We start from the raw sequence: 22,999 nt of genomic DNA, 5'->3' as shown, positions 1-22,999 counted from the left end.
AATAAAAGCTGTTTTACTGCTAGATAATGCACCTGCTCACCCTAATGCTGAGAGGCTAGTTAGTAGGGATGGGAGAATTAAATGTTTTTCTGCCTCCTAACACTACTTCACTGATATAGCCGATGGATCAGGGTGCAATTGTTTCATGTAAGAGGTTGTATAAGAAGTTTTTGGAAGAGGTGATGGTTGTTTTGGAAGAAACAAATGCAGAAAAAGATACAAGAGGCACCAGGACACTGCAAAATTTACATGCATACAACATCAAATCTGCTATCTTCAACTTAGTAGTGGGCGCCTCCGTAGCCAGGTGGGAAGGAGCAGCAGTGCGTAACACACGCTTCTTGATTAGACCGGGGTTCGAGCCCGTCACCACCAAATACGGAGGATGCGGAAAGGTCATTCAGGGAATAACCACCGCATATCCCGGAGCAATATGGCCTTAGTTGCTAATGCTCCTAAAAACCAAATAACTAACAAATAACATCAACTTAGTAGCTGTGTGGAAATATATGAAGATTACTACCTTGGCCAGTGCTTGGAAGAAGTTGTACGACATAGAACCTGAAATGGACTTTGAGAGAGAGTTGAGGCATCTAATTTTCAGGACCCTCTTCTGAGGGCCGGCAACATAAATGCAACTGAGAACAATGCGGAACACTGGCTCGAAAATGATGAAGGTGATCCGGGCTATCAAATTTTTTCTGAGAGGTAGAGATTGCGGAAATGTTCTTCCTGGAGAACAAGAGGACGATGATGATACAAAGACAAAGAATCATTTGCACCTCATCCTAAATTGTCATAAGACAACATGTGGATGACATCATACATTATATCGAATCATCATCAGATCCTGATGTGCTTCCTTATTATGAACATTTTAGAGAATTTTGATCTACAGTAATAAGGAAGCAGCACCAAGGTGTAAGGCAACTGAAGCTTGATTTCTTCAAGACCACTTCATCAACTGGATGTGTTTCACGAAAACCCTCTACCAGCAAGGAATTAACACCTCTCCCTCCATATGACAGTTGTTTCTGACTCCAATTGTGATTCTTTCAATTAAGTTAATATTAATATTGAATATTATGCATCTTTTTTAGTGTTTTTTTTTTTTTTTTTTTTGTGTTTTTATTCAATGGAGTTTAAGAATTTTAATGTATTTTTCCCCTCTAAAATGGATTTAAATGAAAAAACTAATGTTCACATTGAAAACAATTTTGTGTGAGCTTTAAGAAAAAAATAAAAGAGGTGGAAATACTCCATCAGTTACATTGTATAGGTTTGATGTGTTTAATTAAAATAAAGTTTGGTTCCTGTTGTAAATTTATTTTTATATTTTTAACAGATGTTTTAGTGCTGTGTATAAATTACTCAATGTACATTATAATATATTATTCATACTTATACATTATAATATTTTATTCATACTTATACATTATAATAACATTTTAATACATCCTGTACATTGTAAGTTTGTTATTAATATATGTTTTTAAAATACATTTGATTTAACGGACTTTTGGCAGTAGCAGACACCGTTTTCCCCAATTAGTCCTTTAAATCGAGGGCCTACTGTATATACATTATACAAATTTTGACCAGGTAACCTTTTTATAGGTTACCAAAATCTCAATTTTTTTGTAAATTTAAATTTTTGCTGGTGCATTATAACCTTTGACATTTTTGTGCCATAAAAAAAAACAACCAAACCAACCTGATCTTTGTTTTACTTGTTTATTGATGAGTAAACTAAATGCTGATGGCAACCTTGCTCCTTACTCCAATACACTTGAAGACATAATTTAAATTGATAAAGGATGATTGTATGATAGAAATTTTCATTCATCCAAAGAATAACTGGTTGTTGGAACCATACTTCCATTTGATATTGTGGATAGTTTGAATGAATTTAAGGATGAGTTAGACAAAACATTATAGGGGATGTATGGAATAGGTTTGTAGATTTTTTTTTTTTTTTTTTTCCCTGACTCAGTATTTGTTTGGCCATAATTCTCCATATCTCCATAGTATACTACCCGGACAATCCACTACCACCAACCCCATCAATGCACTTTTCAGAATAGAACATACTATAAGCAACAGAGAGCAACTTGATATTGTGTTCCTCAATATTAAGGCAGCTTTTGACAACCTGTCCATCCTTTCACTATGCATCATTTTGTCTGATTATTTCAGAATCTCTAGCCACCTATTAGATCTTCTCAAGAAGCTCCTACAGTCCAGGACCCTATGGATAAGAAAGCAGAACTCTGTCTGCTCCAGAGGGCTCCCTGAAGGGGGGTGTTCTCTTTGCTGCATCTTTAGAACCCCTCCTCCGCAAATCATGCTAACTTTACCTCGTACAGCGATGATTTAAAGTTTTTTGATGTATTTATGCATATAAACCAGAGGCCAGTTTAAGGCATGTATGACCACTTGACCACTCCGTACATAAACTGTATATAGTTTGTCATTTTTCATTCATGTAACCATGTTAATTCATGTATTATCATGTAACCTGTGTCCTCTAGCTGCATAGCTGTAAATGGATATTCCTTTTGAAATAAAAAAATATTAATAATAATAAGCAGGCAGATATGAAGTTTTCTGAGCAGTGCAGACGGGCTGCAAGAGTAGCTCATGGTGTCTTCTCAATGATATACAGGAATTTTTCTAGCAGGGATAATTAGGTGATTATTCTCTTGTATAAGGCAATGGTCAGGCCATACCTTGAGTGCTGCATGCAGGTCTGGAGGCTTCATTTCAAGGATTTAGAGCTGCTGGAACGAGTACAGAGAAGGGCAACAAGATTAGTGAATGGAACAAAGAGTTTCTCTTACGAAGAAAGGCTTAAGTTTTGCAAATTACAGTGTCTGGAGACTAGGCACCGGCGAGGTGATCTGATAGAGGTGTATAAAGCCTTGAATGGTTTGAGTATGCTCAATGCTGATCGGATTCTTCCTCTTTCTCAGAATAATCACCTGAGAGGGCATAAATTCAAATTGAGGAAAGATAGATGTAGGATAGATGTGCGGAAATTTGCCTTTAGCCAGCGGGTAGTTGGTTGGTGAAACAGACATCCTGTGTTGTGGAAGTTGATGCCTAAATAAATTTAAGCCTCAGCTTGACAGGTATTTTGAATGAACGGAGGGGTGAAATGGGAGTGGGTTTTTTTTTTTTTTTGGCTGATGCTGCATAAGCTTGCTTTCTTGCATCATATGCCTTTACTAATGCTAATTATCCAGCCTATGGTAAAGGTTGCTTGACAAAAATATCCAGTTTTACTTCTGTCAAATTGTAAGAAAAAGTTCTAAAAGTAGGTTGGGTTCCCCTCCAAGTGGATTAAAAATTTGAAGTGGGAGGAAGCAGTGAATGCATTAACTCTCATATTTGGGGGGTGAGGCAAGTTTTTTGAACCAAATTGAATAAATGGTTTTCACAAAAAAGAAAGAAAGAAAGAAAGAAAGAACATGAAGTTTTCAGTATTTCTCGATGTCATTGAAAATAAATATTTTGTGGTATCTTGGTAGCATAAGGGAGCTTGAAATATAACTAAGTCCCATTTTAATGATTCCCTTTAGTAGTGTTGATGGTGAGAGAATATTCATCCAGATTTAAAAAAAAAAAAAAAAAAAACACTGCAGATGGCTTTCTGGTAAAGTTTTAGAAATGCTCTTGACAGCCAAGTCTAAATATCAAAGCCATTATTATAAACAAAACTTTGACTAAACATTTCTGAAATAATCCACACACACACACACACACACACACATGCAGATCAAGAGATCTTAGACAGGCTAATGTTTTAAAGCATATTGTTTGAAAAGTCCAGTGCCTGTATTTTAATATAAATGTGTAAATCATCACTGCAATTTAATATCTTGTGAGTGTTATGTTTCCTTCCTGTTTTGATCTGCATCTGGGGAACAGGAGGTTATAGTTCCCTTATACAAGTGAGTGGTGAGAACTGAATTTAATGAAAGACATTGAACTTCTTGAAAGAGTCCAAAGACAAATGGGTAGTGTAGTAAAATTAGTAGTCAAGGAGCATCCAGATGAGAGGTTACAAAGGTATTGGTTACAGAGTTTGGAAATAAGGCATCTCACAGGGGATCTGCTCAATGTGTAATAAGGCATTGGGCGGGAGATTGAATTGAACTGAACTTCAGAATCCATACCTAATCCAGTACTCAGTCACAGGCTTTCTTTGATCAGCTAAATCTTTCTACTTATCAGTTAATAAACCATGTTCAGTAATCATGATTTAATGTGTAAATTATTTATTTAATTGCACTTTAGTCCAGTGTTTTTCATGCAGCTTTATTATACAGAACAATGGCTATGTTCAAAATATTCCATAAAAATTATTTACATTCCAACATTGTTACACTTCAAAATAAAACAAAAATATGCTCGATATCAGTAATGGCAAGTGATACAAGGAAGCAATGTTATATAGCATCAGCAAAAGAAAAAAAACCAACTATTCTCTCTCTCATCTGCCCATCTCTAATAATTTATCTAATTCTTTCTTAAATTTATTCAAACTATGCACTTCCACAATGCCAGATAGTAGTTTGTTCCAACAATCAGTTACTCTGGTTGAAGCAAATTTTCATATATACTTTTTTTTTTTTAAATTGATCTCTTTTAGTTTGTTGTCTGAGAAAGAGAATGGGTTTATATCTAAACTAAAAATAAATTCTTATAAATGGAACACTGCTTTAGGCTATATAAATAAAACTCTTTGTTGCCATGTAAAAAAAAAAAAAAAAAAGTATAGATATGCATGTGGAAGTACCCCAAGACAGTAAAATGTTATGACAGGGGGTTTATATTGAAAAGGATAAATCAATAATTGATCAGAACTTATCAGAATAGTCAAGAAGGCAAGCATCTCACCCAATGAGGTGAGATGCAGTCATAATCAAAAGACAGAATTGGTGATTGAGGTCATAACAGAAACCATGTAGAAGTCTGCATAGCTCAGTGTAATTTAATTTTGTCTTTTTGAAGGAGTTTAATTTTTCCCTGGGAACTACAATGCTTTAATCATTATAATGTATAGTATGTGCAAAAATGGTGTTCAAGGTTCTGCTGTATATTCAGATCATAAAGGTGGTAATTTTACTTTAAGAAAATTGCATATCAATTTAAGTAATACTTTACTTAAGTGTATATCCACAGCTCTTTCCTTAATCCTGTAGATAATCAAAACTACTTTCTTTCAGATTTTGTTATGAATGTTGTCCGACGACAGCAATATGAAAATCCTACTCCTATTCAATCCCAAGGGTGGCCAATTGCCCTTAGTGGTAGGGATATGGTAGGAATAGCACAGACTGGATCTGGCAAAACATTAGCAGTAAGTATTTTAAAGAAGAAACAAAAAAAAAAAAAGTGAAATTTGAAATATAGTGTAAATGCTCTTATTGCTCATTTGCAAGAAAAGTGACATGACTCCAAAGTTGTCCTCCTCCTCCCATTCCCAGAAGCAACGTTCCATATTAGTGTATTCTATGGAAATATTCATCATGTACTTTCTGTTATTAGAGTTTTAGTTGGGACACTTTTCTTATTTAAAAAAAAAATGCTTTTTGGCAATTTATTATACTTGAAAATGAAGGTTTTTTTTGAGTTGTTCCACTCTTCTTGTGGGTGAGCAGTACAATGTTTATCACTATACCTCACAAGGTGGTCCAGCATCTCCTGAGGTGTAGAGGTTCTCCATTTAGTAATCAAATTTTGGGAACCATAATCTATTTACTACAGTAGTCTCGGACAGTTTTTAAATTTATGCAGTCGGGCCAACTGATGTTACCAACAACAAATTCTGAATGGGAAGCATTCAGGAAAGTAATCATAGAAGCTACTAGGCTTTTCATACCAACGAAGAAATACTGTTCAAGACTTATACCTAAACGGATGTCAGATGAACTATTGAGACAAGTGGCAGAGATAAAAAGTGCATGGGATACATATGAATTATGAAGTAATTCAGAAGCCTGTGGTAGATATAAATTAGTCTAATCAAGTCACAACCTAAAGCAGATTATGAGAAGTCTCTGGCAAAGAATGTAAAGAAAAGCAGCAAAAACTTCTATGCTTATATTAATAGTAGAAGGAAGGGATTGAATCACATTGGACTATTTGATGTTAACTGTTAATGACATGCTCAGGTTATAACAGATAAAGTGCATACGTATTTTGCATCTACATTCCCACATGAGGAATTCTTTAAAGAAGCAGATGCCAGAAGTTTATCATATTCTAATTGTTCCCCAATAATGCTAAATGATGAGAGCTATATTATTTTGTGTTAACCATAAGGAAAATGAAAGAGAAATTGTTGAAGCTAAACATAAAAAAGATACCTGGAGTGGTTAGGATCTATCCAGGTATATTAGGGGAGGTAGCAAAAGAGGTAACAGACCCTTAGCTATAATTATGAGAGCATGCTTGGATTCAAAGCAAGTCTCTATAAATTGGAGATGTGTGAATGCATCCCCAATTCACAAATGGGGATCAAAAGGTGACAAGTATTACAGATCTGTTAGCTTAACATCTGTTCCAAGGAAAATAATGCAGTTATTGGTCAAAGAAGTAATTCAGGACCATCGAAACAGGAATGCAATTATACTGCAGTCACAGCATGGATTTGTTAAGGAATGGACTTGTCTGACAAATCTGATAGGATACTATGATACAGTAACAAAGGAATTGGATGCAAAAAATATTTTGATATCATATAGTTGATTTTCAGAAGGCTTTTAATACTGTTGCACAAAAAAAAGACTGCTGTACAAACTCAAGGAATGTGGCATTAATTGGAAAGTTGCTGCTATGGATAAAGGGATGGTTGAGTGGGAGAAGACAGAATGGTTATCAACGGGCACTGCTCTTAATGGGCCCATTGATGTTTCAATATTTATTAATGATATTTGTTAAGGGAAAATCGCATTTAACTAACTTTGTAGGATATTTTGACATAGTTACTTATTCATGAGCTGGATGTAGGATACAATTTCGACATAGTTTGTTTGAATTTTAGCAAAGTATTTGACTTGTTCTTTCCTAAGAGTTTACTGTATAAGCTTGGACAGATTGGGGTTACTGGTAAGGTTCTAAGATGGATTGCTGAGTGGCAGCAGGGAAGAAGGTTGTGATTAATGGATATTCTTCAGATTGGAGTAATGTCAGGAGTGGGGTCCCTCAAGGATCAGTTCTTGGACCACTGTTGTTTCTCATTTTCATAAATAATGTTGACGAAGGGATAAAAGGTGGGATGTCCAAATTTGCAGATGACATAAAGATTGGCAGATTCATTAATGTTCAGTGCCAAGCAGTGCTCCTTCAGGATGACTTGAACAGACTTCAAAGATGGTCAGAGAAGTGGCAGCTATGTTTTAATTCAGCAAAATGCAAGGTCTTACACTTGGGGAAAAGCAACCCACAAATAAATCATACACTTGGTGGGATTCAGTTAAAAACAGTGGAGGAGAAAAGGGATCTGGGAGTTACAGTATGGGCTGATATGAAGTTTTCTGAACAGTGTAAACAGACAGCCAGGAAAAGGAAAGCCCATGGTGTCCTATCGATGATTTATTGAACGTTATCCTGTAGAGATAGAGATGTCATAATCCAACTGTATAAAGTAATTGTAAGACCACATTTGGAATAGTGTGTGTGGTGAGATTGGCAAAAGATGACCATACAAGGAAAGACTCCGATTAGGTGCGGTAAAGAGCTTGGCAACCAGGCACCTCAGAGGTGATCTGATTGAGGTTTATATGGCACTGAGGGATTAGTAAAATGAATGAAGGTGGAATTTTCACTGTTATAAAGGATTCCAGAACTGTGGGCCATGAATTCAAATTACAATAATTAAGGTTTAGATTGGATTGTAGAAAGTTTTCTTTTAGCTAGTGAGTTGTTGATTGCTGTAACAAGTTGCCCTCGCATGTAGTTAAGGCTAACAGTTTGAATAAATTCAAAGGTCAAATGGATAGTTACCTGTATGAGGAGGGAAGCATATAATTTGTATTTACTTATCTACTTGTGGGTTTTTTTTTTTTTGTTTTTTTTGAGCCAGTTCAGCAAAAAGCTTTGACTTCCTTGCACTATATGGTGAATACTGTTGCTATTACTATATTGATGAAGGTATATCAGATTAATGTCAAAGTTTGCAGCTGATACAAAGGTTGGCAGGGTTGTTAATGACATTAATCATGGTGAGCTACTGCAACAAGATCTAGGACAATTGGGTCATGGGCTGAGAAATGGCAGTTGAAGCTTGAAACATGCAAGGGTAGCAGTAATCCCAGAGTAACTTATCAAGTTACTATGGTATTACTGTCTTGGGTGTAGTACTACTCTCAGGGTGGTGGAAAATGAAAAAGACTGAAGAAAATTAAAAAATTCTCTGAGCAGTGCAGATATGCTGCCAGAACAGCTTATGGGTATTTGTCAATGATATTTGTAAAATAATAAAAGAAGTTACCTCAATATAGTAAGTAGAACACTTCTGTACAATACTCTCCAGACGAAAAAATCGAAAATCTTACATTAGAGTAACAAATAATTAAAAATCAATTTAATGCAATTAAAAATTAGAAAATTAATTAAAAGAATTTAATAAAAAAAATTGCAAAACAATTTTCCTTCCTGAAGCTGACAATGCTCTTCGACCATATGTTGGATCACAGGAATGAAGATTACCGCATAGGGATGAGCATGAAACTTAAATAGAGATTATTTTTTGTCGTGCATGCGTGTAAAAGCCCATGAATTGGAGATGAGATATGGCCGGCGAACATTAACAGAATTCTCGTGTAATTTAATTTCTACGGTTTCTGCAATTAATAGTTGTGTATAATTACATTGGACACTAAGTTATTTTGGCCTCATATTGATATCAATATTCATATTGATATCAATATGAATACAAATATTGATATCAACGTAGAACGTATTGAGCATTACAGCTCTGGTTCATACTATCTAACTTGTCAACGATATAGAAACTTTGCTAGCAGGTATAAGTAGGTGATTATTCCCTTGTACACAGCCACAGTTAGGCCACACCTTGAGTATTTCATACACATCTGGAGGACTCACTCTAGGAAGGATGGCCGACCGGGCTAGCCGAGTGGGTAAAGTACCTGCTCGGCAACCCAAAGGTCGCGGGTTCGATTCCCGCCTCGGGCTTGGATCAAAGTACTGCAAAAACCTTGGGAGGTGCAATATGGCCACAGAAGCCGATGCGCCAACAACTACCAAATCAAAAAAAAATAAAAAATTTAGGAAGGATGTAGATCTGCTACACTGATGCAGAGGACATCTGGATTGGTCAATGTAACAAAAAGAATGGTCTTACCTAGAAATTGCAGCTTCTGGACACCAGTCACCTGCAGGGTGAGATGTTTACAGCCTTGAATGGATTGAGTAAACGGAATCTGAATGGCATTCTTACTCTTGCTGAGACTATGCACACAAGTGGGGGCATAAATTTAAGTTGAGGAAGGATGGTTGCAGGATAAGCGTGTGCCTTCAACCAGCAGTTCATTATTAGCATTAGTAGAGGCATATGATGCAAGGAAGCAAGCTTATGCAGCATCAGCTAAAAAAAAAAAAAAAAAAAAAAAAAAACTCACTCCCATTTCGCTCCTCCATTCGATCCAAATACCTGTCCAGCTCAGCCTTGTTGGAACAGGCTTCCATCTGTTGTGGAAATGGATGGTTTGAATAAATTCAAGGAAGAACTAGACAAATTCTTGGAGGGCATGGATGGGAGAAATATGTAGCTTTTTTTTTTTTTTCCTCTTTTGGCCGATGCTATATAAGCATATATTCTTGCATTATTTGCTTCTACTACTGCTTCTATGCTCGGAGTAGTGGAAAATAAAAGATGACGGGTAATTATCAGATATGAAGTTCTCTGGGTAGTGCAGACAAGCTGCCAGTACAGCATTTGTTAGTGATATACAGGATTTTTCATAGCAGGGATAAGGAAGTGATTATTCCATTCTTAGAAGCCAGTGGTCTGGCCACATCTCGAGTACTGCATACAGGTCTGCAGTCCTCATTTTAGGAAGGCTGTAGAGCTGCCATAGCAAGTACAGAGAAGGGCAAATGAGATTGACAAGGGGAACAGAGGGATGTTCTTACAAAGAAAGGCTTCAGCTCTGCAAATAGTAGTAGTAGTAGTGGTGGTGGTAGCATGTGATGCAAGAAAGCAAGTTTATGAGCTTATGCAGCATCAGCCAAAAAAAAAAAAAAAAAAAATCACACCATTCCCTCCTTAAATTTATTCAACCTATCAACTTCCACATTGAAATCTCCACTTTGAAATCTTAATAATTTCTCATGTGTGAATGTAGATGCAAAATACTCGTTCAGTTTGAAGTTTGTTCCAGCAATTAATCGTTCAGATGGAAGTTTGTTCCAGCAATTAACCACCCACTGGCTAAAGGCAAATTTCCACACATCTATTCTACATCTGTCTTTTCTTAATTTGAATTTATGCCCCCTTAGGTTCGTAATCTGAACAAGTGGAAGGATCCCATCAGAATTCAGCGTGCTCAACCCATTCAAGGCCTTATATACCTCAATCAGATTACCGCGCAGGTGCCTTGTCTCCAGCCACTGCAATTTGCAGAACTTAAGCCTCTCTTGGTAAGAGGATCCCTTCATTCCCCTCACCAATCTTGTTGCCCTTCTCTGTACATGCTCAAGTAAATCTACATCCTTCCTAAAATGAGGCCTCCAAACCTGTATGCAGTACTCAAGGCATGGCCTGACCATTGCTTTATACAGAGGGACAATCACCTCCTTCTCCCTGCTAGCAAAATTTCTATATATCATTGACAAAACCCCATGACCTGCCCTGGCAGCCTGTCTGCATTGCTTAGAAAACTTCATATCTGACTGCACAATTACTCCCAGGTCTTTCATTTTCTACCACCTTAAGTGTAGTACCACACAGTTGGTGCGTTTCTCTGGGGTTACTTCTACCCATATGCAGTACTTTGCATTTGTCAAGGTTAAACTTCAGTTGCCACTTCTTAGCCCATCTGCCCAAATTATTGAGATCCCGTTGCAGTAGCACACTGCCATTACTGTCATTAACAACCCTGCCAACCTTTGTATCATCTGCAAACTTCAACATTAAGCCTGATATACCTTCATCAATATCATTGATAAATATACAAAACAACAGTGGACCTAACACCGAACTCTGTGGGACTCCACTAATAACATTAGTCCACGAAGAGCAGCACCCATTGATTACCACCCTCTGTCTTCTCCCTCTCCCACTTTTATCCATTGTAGCAACTTACCCTTAATACCATTCTGCTCCAATTTGTACAATAGTCTTCCATGTGCAACAGTGTCAAAAGCTTTCGTGAAATCCAAATATATGATATCAAAATTATTTTTTGCATCCAGTTCCTTTGTAACCACATCATAATATCCTATCAAATTTGTCAGACAAGACTTTCCCTTAACAAACCCATGCTGTGTCTGAATTATTGCTGCAGTCTTGTCTAGATGATCCTGCAATGCATCTTTAACCAGTGACTCCATTATTTTACCAGGAACAGAAGTTAAACTGGTCTGTAATTACTCCTGTCACCTTTCGATCCCCCTTTGTGAATTGGGGATACATTTGCACATCTCCAGGCCGTGGGAAACTCCCCTGAGTCCAAGGATGCTCTCATAATTATGGCTAAGGATTTGCTTAGTTACTTTGCCGCCTCCTTTAATATAGCTGGATAGATGCCATCCACCCCAGGTGCTTTTCTTATGTTTAACTTCAACAATTTCTCCTCCACTTTGCTTTCAGTTATTACAAAATCATTAAGTACCTTGCTACAATTTGATAACCTTCTGCCACTTTGAAATCTTAATAATTTCTCATGTGTGAATGTAGATGCAAAATACTCGTTCAGTTTGTTTGCTATCTGAGCAGGATCATCAACAGTCGAACCATCGATGTCAAGGGGACCAATCAGATTAATCCCCTTCCTTTTGGAGTTTATATAAGTAAAGAAATCCTTGCTGTTTTTCTTAGCATCTTTTGCCAAGGATTTCTCGTAATCTGACTTCGCCTGCCTAATCTTCTTTGTGACCTGATTACAGACTAGCTTATATCTGCCATAGGCTTCTGAGTCGTTTGATAATTTATATGCATCCCATGCATTTTTCTTCTCTGTTACGAGTCTCATTAGTTCATTAGATAACCATTTAGGCCTAAACCTTGAACAATATTTCTTAATAGGTATGAAACTTTTAGTAGCATCGACAATTAATTCCTTGAATGCTTCCCACTTAGAATTTACTGTTGGTAACATCGTCAGTTTATCCCACTGTACAGAATTTAAAAACTGTCGGAGACCACTATACCACCCTTATGGAAGCAGAAACCCTTTCTTTTATCCCTGATGGTAATTAAATCTTTAAGCAAATCCCACATCAGTACACTGTGATCACTGCCACCTAGTGGTTCCTTTATCTGCAAATTCTTAATACACAAATGATCGCTGCTGATAACCAGATCAAGAGTATTACTTTCTCTGGTTGCCTCTCGAACATGCTGCTGCAGAAAACAATCATCCGATAAATCCACAAAAGTCTGACTAGTGTGTGAATGACCAATCCACAAGTTCCAGTCAATATCTGGGAAGTTAAAATCCCCCATTATAAGACATTCCGATTTACTAGCCCACTCTATTTCTCTGTACAATTGTTCATTGTACCCATTCGACTCATTAGGCCTATAACGCACTCCTACTCTTATTTTTGCTTTCGCAGTGCTTATGTCACACCAAACTGTCTCAACAGTGCACTGTTCATCTATATCAACTGGATGCACTTCTTTTGATTTTATGTTTTTCTTAATTAACAGCATAACACCTCCTCCCTTTCTATCCTGTCTATCCTTTCTGTACAAATTGTACTCCCCAAATTCCAGTTCAGCATTCCTTATATCTGTGTGACACCACGTCTCTGCTATCCCAACAATATCCGCCTTTGATGTCTTGACCAACACTTCAAATTTATTTACTATACGTCTAGCATTGATATACATGCAAGCATAGATGCTCCTACTCCTATTCCTAGTTACCCTTACACATCCCATATACCCACCTATTTCAGGATGACTGCCATCCGTCCCTGAAACCCCCAACACCCCACGCTCCAGGTCGCTACTTATTCTAATAGAAGTTGTGCAAGAATCACCTTCACCTCTGCCTACGGCTACTGTTAAACTATTAGTCCTTGTATCCCCCCAAGCTATCAGTTTTCCGACCCACATAACTGCCTCGATAGCATCAGCAAACATTCTTGCACCCTTTCTATTTAACCGTATCCCCGTCCGCTGGGGTACGTACCAGCCTCAACTGGGTTCAGCAAGTTAATTCTATAATTTTTACTCTAATTACAGAGCTGAAACTCGCTATAGTTGGAGCCAGAACTGTTTTCTTGAATTTTCCCACTTAAATTTTCAAAACCTTCTATTGAATTTCATGCAAATGACAAAAATGTGACATCAAGTATGCAATTTTTAGGCCTTTTTCAATTAATTTTTTTACCCCTGCCCTAACCAGCCTAGAGCTTATGAAACCCGACACTTGATTCGTTTCTTGGTGTAAAGCGCGCGAATTTCTTTTTACGGAGAGGAGCAGTTCTGATAAACAACTCCGCGTGAATACGAGTGAAGCGTGGGAGGTATATATCACTTCACCAGTAAGGGAGAAGTGTAAATAAACAAAATACGAACAGGAGCTACTGTTTTTGACATAAGAAGCAATAAAGCCATACAGTACCAATAACAGTTTATGGAAGGTGAACAGATCGTATATCCTATCTTCAACGTGTATTGCTCCTACGAACAGAAGATCAAGGAAATTCATCTGTTGGAAACGGGAAAAACTGGAGAACAGGAGCTACTGTTTTTGACATAAGAAGCAATAAAGCCATACAGTACCAATAACAGTTTATGGAAGGTGAACAGATCGTATATCCTATCTTCAACGTGTATTGCTCCTACGAACAGAAGATCAGGGAAATTCATCTGTTGGAAACGGGAAAAACTGGTGTAAAACTGATATTTCACTGCATTATACTGATATATCACAGATAACACTGCAATGCGCATTTGATAAAAAAAAAAAAAAAAGTTTGCTTTATTGTAATTGTTTTTAGTAAACAATATCAGAACATCAGTTTCCTGGGTTTGCTCTTCTAACCAAATTTCGAGAAAATATTTCTATTTATAGCTGCGTTATAAACTTCTAAACTTCGAAACTGGTGCATCAAAAGAAAGAAAAACAAAATCATCCGCTATGAATTTCTTTCTTTCTTGAAATGTGTATTGTTCATATTTGTGAACTGCAATATTTGTAACAATACAAAGCTAACAGATTACAACTAACGGCTGCTCAAAAAGTATTGTTAGAAGATATTTGCTTGTTATGCTTTGATGTCATCGCAAAGGGAGAAATTCTGTTTTAGCTCAGAAGCCGAATAAATTCACTATCCACGATCATAATGATGTTCTGAACTGCAAAAAACAGATAAACTCCGCTGACAAATAGACTTACTCCCCATCACTTTTATTGTTTTACTGTGGTTTTTGGCAGATGAGTCGGTGACCTAAATGCAGTGCGGTTTCTTGTATTCTCTCTCTCTCTCTCTCTCTCTCTCTCTCTCTCTCTCTCTCTCTCTCTCTCTCTCTCTATTTCGGGATCTCTGACCATGTGGTCATCACGTAATATAAACAGAAAATTTGTTTGTCGGAATGCTGCCCATCAATTATCAACTCTTTTACCGACCTTCTAATGTATGTTGTGTTCAAATAATCCACTTTGCGAAATTCGAAAGTGCTACATCAATTAGGAGCAAAAACGGTTTCCCCCAACATAATGAATTACTTTATATGTATAATAATGATTTTACTGACTGGAAGAAAGTGTCCAAATAAAACAATTGTACAAGGCGAAAACATGCGGTCACTCAAAGGATAAGCAATACAGCGATGTTTGAAATTTATAATGCAGTTCACTAGCTAATATTTCCAGAGGAATTATTCTGGATTTTTTATCAAATGAGCACCAGAACAAAATCGGACTAATTAGTAATTCCGCATCCTAGGATGAACTGACTAATTAGAACTCCAGCATCTGTGATGAAATGTCGTGCACACCGATATCGTTTGCTACAGCAATAATATAAAGAAACGAAGCAAAATATTGTAACAGAGCTATAATGCAAAATAATGTTAGAAAGTAAAAATGCGAAATATTGTTCTCTAAAACAATTGCAGTTTCGGCATCCTAGGATGAAGTTGACTTAGAGCTGCAATGCTGTTTTTTTTTTTTATTATACTGTTTTTTACTGTTTGTGAGCTTATGTGTGTGTTCCGTATTGTGATGTTGCATTTGGCCATTCTGGCTACCTGGAAGCAGCGATCACCTGGACGACTGCCTCCAGGTACTCGTCCCTAGCAGGAGGGCAAGATCTCCCCTACTAACTGCAATCCCTCCTCCTAGTATCAACTACTAGTAGTAGTAGTAGTGGCATGTGATGCAAGAAAGCAAGTGTATGAGCTTATGCAGCATCAGCCAAAAAAAAAAAAAAAAAAAAGTTTCCCAGGGAGGAAAGAAAAACTTGTATAAGATGAAGAGAGGGAAGGAGAAAAGAGGAGAAGCACTATCCCGGCCCAGGGAAGCCCCAATCCAGGATGGATTGCTAGAATAACACAAGAAAAAAAAATTATAATAATATAATAAAATAAAATAAATAAATAATAATAAATAAAATAAATGAAAGTTAGCGCTCTTGGCCTTCTGCCCACCAAAAGGGTATTTTTTATTTCTCTCTCTCTCTCTCTCTCTCTCTCTCTCTCTCTCTCTCTCTCTCTCTCTCTCTCTCTCTCTCTCTCTCTCTCTCCAGGGTCGGACTAGAAAGGGTGGACTCCCTCCCCTAAGGAGTTTTTTCCCCTCAAGTGAAAGAAGGGAATTGGAAATTTCATGAAAATGAACCCTGTTTTTCTTCATTCGGTGAACGGCTACTCTGTCAGTGCAAGAGAAGTGAAATTACATTTGCAGCTCAGAATGGAATTCAAACATTGAAACACATGACATTTTATGGTGAATTTTTCGGGCGTTGTGCGATAATGAAAATTCAATTTTTCTCTGGAAATTTTTTGATGATATCAAATGCATATCAAGGAAATATTGAAGTATTCAATAACAATTACTTACAATTTCCCAATCCCTCACTACGAGTAACGGATTGTTCTCACAATCTGTTACTAGCTGCGCTTTTTTTTTTTCGTTTGTACACCAGTGAGATACATGTGAAGTTCCTTCGATATCAGTTTTCGAAGTTTATAACGCAGCTATGAATAGAAATATTTTCTTGAAATTTCATAAGAAGATCAAATATACATCCATGAAACTGCTGTTCCGATTTAGTCCTCTAGAAACAATTACAATAAAGCGAACTTTTTTTTTTATGAAATGCGCATTGTAGTGATCAGTTTTACGACAGTTTTTTTCTTTCCGCTTCCAGTAGATGAATTTCCTTGATTTTTTTTTTTTTTTTTTTTGTAGATAATACATATTGAAGAAAGGAAATGCAATATTTTAGTTTTTCAAAACCAATTCGTTGCAATTCTTTCGTACAACAATTACGAAAAGCAATAAAGCTACTGTTCTGAGTGAGCCATGCAAATTAGTGTTCGCAAGTAATGATGCTCAACTGTTTGTTTTCCACGAAAGTTGTTTACAGTTTCATTTTCTCCTTGGATCACCTTGGTAACGCTAATGACGCAAGCTTGACCAGTCAATTATCTCTCTGCGTGCGTTGATTCGTTTTAGCCAGAGGCGCCGAGCTGACGCGCGAATTTTTGAACTAATGAAGTAATGCATTTTATTTTCAAAGCTTGGATCTTGTTTTGCCGACATCAAAATTTAATAAATTGAAATGTGATCGTACATTTTTGCTGTTTTAGAGTGAATTAATAGTTTTTGCTGAGCGCTAAAGGTAGGAAATCAAAGAATATACTTCTGTTTATGTATATTGAGAGTTTCAATTTGGAAAATTGAGTAGAAATTATGAAAATTATTAGTTTTCTTCAGGGGGAGCAACTTTCGAGTTAGGGTTAAAAATTAGACAAAAACAGGGTGAACCAGGCTCGGGTTAAGTGTATCCCATCCCTATAGAAGCAATCTCTCCAGGCTGAAAAAAATTCTACCCCTTGAGCCTTGCATATTCTTTCCAGGGCCGAATTGATCAACAAGGCTCTCATCATATACTCCCTTCTATCGTGTCTGGGCAGAATTGCAGACACTTTCAAATTCAACCCCAATTCTCGGCTTTTGTTCAACAGTGACCTGTACTTGTTAAGTAATTCTGCCTGTCTCCTACTCCTAATATCATTAGTGCCAACGTGTACAACTATATCACCTTTTGTGCCCTTAAAAGATGATATCCGCTCTACAACGTCATCAACCTTTGCCCCTGGCAGACATACCTTGGTCCTGTTCCACCTATCCTTTTTACAAAGCATGTTCCCCGTTTCACTGACATTAGAGTCACCAACAACTACTAGTTCCTGTGGGACCAGCGCATTCTGTCTTGGGGGTTGGGCCCCTCAATGAGCCTGATGGGCCTCTCAATTCTCATGTAGGCCCATGACAACGCTGAGTTGTCATCTGATTTCCTTACACTCCTTACATCGCGCGCACACACAAAGACATCCCCCATGGCAATATCATGTTCCGTTCCAGAGAGTTCGGCAAACATTTCACAAGCTGCACATTTTTTTAGGCTCTGATGCGTTGGAGAATTGCCCCCCCTTAGTTCTCCCCCGAGTCACAGCACTCCTGCCACTTTGTGCCCATTGCTTTGCTGCTGTAGTTTGGGGCATGATACTTTAAATTAATAAAATTGATAAATTAAATTAATTAAATGTCAATACTACGCTACCTAATAGAAACAGTGAAGCATTATTACTCTATAAATTATACGTTAGAGCTACCTAACTACCTCAATTAAAAATTTGGATACAAAAACAATGGCTTCAAGATTCGAACGAAATAACGGTTTTACGTATATTAAGTATTACGTATATCTACAAAAACTGTTTATCTAAATTGAAATAAAAATAACCAGCGTAACTATAACTACAAGACTACATATTAAGTACAATATAAAATAACAATTATGTAAATAAAAAGGCAAACACTTATCGTTTTTTCATAGCCTGCAACTCAGCTGTAATTTTTAAGCATTTGGAGATAGAAATTGAGAAAGGATGGTTTCAGAGTAGATGTCGGCAGTTTGCCTTTAGCCAATGGTTAAGTGGGTAGCCTGAATAAATTACAGGAAGAACTAGACAAATTGTTGAGGGTGATGGGTAGGTGAAATGGGAAGGGTTGGGTTTTTTTTTTTTTTTTTTGACTGATGCTGTATAAGCTTGGTTTCTTGCATCATTTGCCACTACTAATACTAGGCACTTACAAGGTGATCTGATTGAAGAGTTTAAGGCTTTGAATGGATCAAGAAAGCTTCCTCTTCTTCAAACTGAGGAAGAGAAACATGGGAAAGCATAAATTCAAATTGAGGATGGAAAGGTTGCAGAATAGATGTGCGGAAGATTGCCTTTAGCCAGTGAGCGTTTGATTGCTGGAATAAACTTCCATCTGATGTGTAAGTGGATAGCTTGAATAAATTCATGGAAGAACTAGATAAACTGTTGGAGGGGTAAATAGTTAAAATGAGAACTTTTTTTTTTTGTTGCCATATAATCTTGCTTGCATCATTTACAACTACTAATATTAAAAACAGGAATAAAATATATCTTCTGATATCCCATGATGCCATTGCCAATCATTAAAATTGTGAGCAATGATGTGATAAATAAATAATTGAATTCGGCAGTATGGGAGTATCTTATGACTGTGCAACATCCTATGAAACCACCTGCAAATCTTCTGAGTTATGACTTCAAAAATGGGATTGATATGAAGGCCTGAATTGAGATTGAAAAAAATGGGATGGAGGGGGGGCTATAAAGAGACTTCAACTAATGATGGTGATCATGATCTATGATGTAAACATGATTAGGATAAAGTGCATCCCATAATTTTGAAATGTTTGTCCAGTGGGGATCTTCAACCTCCTTATTTATTATAGATAGGAGTTAAATGTTTGTCTGTGCAGTCTTGCAGAAGCTATTTAGTTTGACCTACTTAATATTCATTGTAGTTGGAACAATGTGTATGACAAACCACCCCACTCTGCATGACTAGTAGCAAAGGTGGTTTCACCTGTGAGACCACTCACAAGATATTGTGTGGTGGAAGTTGGATGCACTGGAATGCTGCCACATGCAAGGCCTGGGTCTTGGATCTTGCAAGGATCTACCCAGGCCTTTCTTGTTGATGGTACAAGAAGGGCCTGGGATAGAAGGGAATAGAATAAACACCATGGTGTTTTTTGAGAGCATGAGTTTGCGGAGCAAATTGACACACTCAAAATCACACGTCAAGGTACTGTTTTGGGAAAGGCACATTTGCTGAGATTGTCTTATGTGATTGATCCCTTGCCTAGATGTGGGAGTACTGCATGTGTTTTAGGGTACTCTGTATTTAGGATAATTTCCGTACCTGACATGCAAATTGAATACATTGCTACAAGAGATGAACCATCTCAACCCTATTGAGGAGAAAAACGTGGATGAAGTTGTGTTAAATCTGAGTTCCAATTAGCCAAAGGCCAAAAATTTGCAATTATACCTAAGACACCCCCACCAGTTTTGCCACAGTCATGAGACTTGAATTGGCTCTCAATTATTTATCATCAGATGAGGCAGTCAAATTCAAGACATTTATTTGTCTTATCATTGCTTTACAATTTTAATGATTGACAAATACATTCTAGGATGTCGAAAGCTACTATGTTTTATTCTTATTTTATCTTTTTATATTTTATATTATTTTTATATAATTTTATATATTTAGGCCTAAATGGAAGTCAGATGAACTAATGAGACATGTGACAGGGAAGAAAAATGCATGGAATACATATCAATTAACAGGTGACACGGAAGCCTATGATAGATATAAGCTGGTCTGGAACCAAGTCACAAAGGAGGTTAGGCAGGCAAAGACAGATAACGAGAAATCTTTGGCAAAGGATGGAAAGAAAAACAGCATAGAGTTCTTTATTTATGTAAAGTCTGGAAGGAAGGGGATGAATCAGATTGGTCCGCTGGATATATGATGGTTCAACTGTTGATGATCCTGCTCAGGTAGCTAACAAACTAAATGAGTATTTTCCATCTATATTCACATATGAGGAGTTATTCAGGGAAGGGAATGCCAGAGGTGTATTAAACTCTGACAGTGAGCTAGATGATTTTGTAATAACTGAGAGCAAAGTGGAGGAGAAATTGTTGAAGATAAACATAAGAAAGACACCTGAGGTGGATGGGATATATCCAGTTATATTAAAGGAGGCAGCAAAGGAAGTAAGCAAACCCTTAACCATAATTATGAGAGCTTCCTTGGACTCTGGGGAGGTACCCGTGGACTGGAGATGTGACTCCAATTCACAAAGGAGGATCAAAGGGTGGCACAAGTAATTACAGACCTGTTTGTTTAACTTCTGTTCCAGGGGAAATCAATGAAGGCACTGGTTAAAAAAGCACCGCAGGATCATCTAGACAAGACTTCAGTTATAATTAAGACACAGCATGGGTTTGTTAAGGAGTTCTTGTCTGACCAGTTTGATTGGATATTATGATGTGGTCACAAAGGAAATGGATGCAAAGAATAATTTTGATATCATATACTTGGATCTTAGGAAGGCTTTTGATACTGTTGCACATGGAAGACTTTGCACAAATTGGAGCAGTGTGACATTGGAGGCAAATTGCTGCTATGGATAAAGGGATGGTTGGGTGGGAGAAGACAGAGTGGTAATCAATGGACATTGCTCTTCATGGACTAATGTTATTAGTGGAGCCTCCCGGGATATTCAGTGTTGGGTCCATGTTGTTTTCTGTATTTATTAATGATATTGATGATGGTATATCAGGCTTAATGTCTAAGTTTGCAGATGATACGAAGGTCAGCAGGGTTGTTAATGACGCTAGTGTCAGTATGCTACTGCAACAGGATCTAGAAAAGTTGAGCAGATGGGCTGAGAGGTGGCAACTGAAATTTAACATAAAAAATGTGAAGTACTGCATATATTTAAAGCAGTAACCTCAGAGTAATGTATCAACTGTGTGGTACTACACTGATGGGGGTAGAGAATGAAAAGGACCTGGGGATAATTGTGCAGTCAGATGAAGTTTTCTGAGCAGTGTAGACTGTCTGCAAGAGTAGCTGATCGCGTTTTGTCAATGATATACAGGAAGTTTTCTAACAGGAATAAGGAGGCGATTATCCCTTTGTATAAAGCAATGGTCAAGCCACACCTTGAGTACTGAATACAGGTCTGGAGGCCTCATTTTAGTAAGGAAGTAGAGCTGCTGGAACAAATACAGACAAAGGCAACAAGATTGAGTGGTACAAAGGGTTGTTCTTACAAAGAAAGGCTTAAGTTTTGCAAATTACAATGTCTAGAGACTAGGCACCTGAGAGGTGATCTGATTGAGGTGTATAAGGCTTTGAATGGTTCTCAATGCTGATGGGGTTTTTCCTCTTGCTCAGATTAATTGCCTGAGGGGACATAAATTCAAATTGAGGAAAGACAGATGTAGACTAGATATGAGGAAACTTGCCTTTAGCCAGCAGGTGATTGATTGCTGGAACAAACTTCCATCTGTCATAGAAGTTGATAGCTTAAATAAATTCAGGCCAGAACTAGACAAACATTTGGAGCAGCAAATGGATAGGTGAAATGAGGTTTTTTTTTTTTTTTTTTTGCTGATGCTGTATAAGCTTGCTTTTTGCATCATATGCCTTTATTAATGCTAAATATTTTATCTTTTACCCTACCTTACCTTTATTTTAAATCCATGGTTTTATGTGTAAATATACATTATTTAAGAGGGCTGCCTCCATACCCGAGTGGTCAAGAGCAGGAGTGCAGTAGCACATGCTCTTTGAGTAGACCCGGTTCAAGCCCCGGACTGCTAAATACGGTCGATCTGCTAACCAACATGGCAGATTATGGTCCATTTCCCTCAGCATGAATTGTTGAGGAGGCCTCTATCCTGTAGTGGGTTGATAATGGCTGCAGTTTACTCTTTACCTTTATACGTTATTGTTTTATTTTTATTTTTATCTTTCTTTCAACTTTGTGTACTCTTGGTTGGAATTATTAAAGAAGATTCCATTGTTCCCAACCTTATAATGCCTTGTTCGTACATATAATAAACATATGTATATGTTTATTGTGTGACTAATCACCCAGTATGTTTAGATTTAAGTCGGGTTGCAAAAGGGAAAAAAATGTATTGTTTAATTTAAAATTGTAATTATGAAGAACAAATCATTGTACTGTGCAATATGAAATATGGTTATACTTTTTTTTTTCAAATGCAATAGTATATCCTCCCAGCTATTGTCCACATCAATCACCAGCCACGCCTTGAAAGAGGAGATGGACCTATTGTAAGTTTCAAGTTATTCTTCTTTGTTCATTTAAATAAGTGAGATGCAAATTATTTTCCTTTATGCCAATCGCTATATTTAAATCTTGATTAATTATGAATAATTTTACATTTGAATAGATTTGAAAGTTGTCTTCCTTACTGTATGTATCCAGTATTCGTTATAAGGACATTTGACTGTAGTATTTATGTACAGTCAAATGCCCCTATAACATATTTGATCAATCCAGCAAGTAAATTCGTTACAGAGAAATTTCATTATCAGAGAATACCTTTTTTATTTGAAATTGTCATCTACTTATAAAATAAAATGAAATGAATGTACATTTAATTTTAATGTATATTATTTCAATAACATTATTT

At 37.0% G+C, this 22,999-nt stretch overlaps 1 protein-coding gene across 2 annotated transcripts in view; it reads left to right on the top strand.

The window, feature by feature from the left end:
• LOC150076718 (putative ATP-dependent RNA helicase DDX17) overlaps positions 1-22,999 on the top strand; it is a 244,366-nt gene that overhangs the window by 77,297 nt on the left and 144,070 nt on the right. For both annotated transcript variants that reach the window (XM_090385598.1, XM_090385599.1), the window contains exons 4-5: positions 5,232-5,365; positions 22,572-22,637. In XM_090385598.1, the coding sequence (XP_090241724.1) occupies positions 5,232-5,365; positions 22,572-22,637 (200 nt within the window). The remainder of the gene's footprint in view (positions 1-5,231; positions 5,366-22,571; positions 22,638-22,999) is intronic.

The sequence above is a fragment of the Mastigoproctus giganteus genome, chromosome 12 (assembly GCF_048544385.1).
Source record: "Mastigoproctus giganteus isolate SK-2022 chromosome 12, ASM4854438v1, whole genome shotgun sequence".
In the NCBI taxonomy this organism is placed as follows: domain Eukaryota; kingdom Metazoa; phylum Arthropoda; class Arachnida; order Uropygi; family Thelyphonidae; genus Mastigoproctus; species Mastigoproctus giganteus.
Note: the sequence above shows the minus strand (reverse complement) of the source record. Positions and strands in the feature narration are given on the sequence as shown.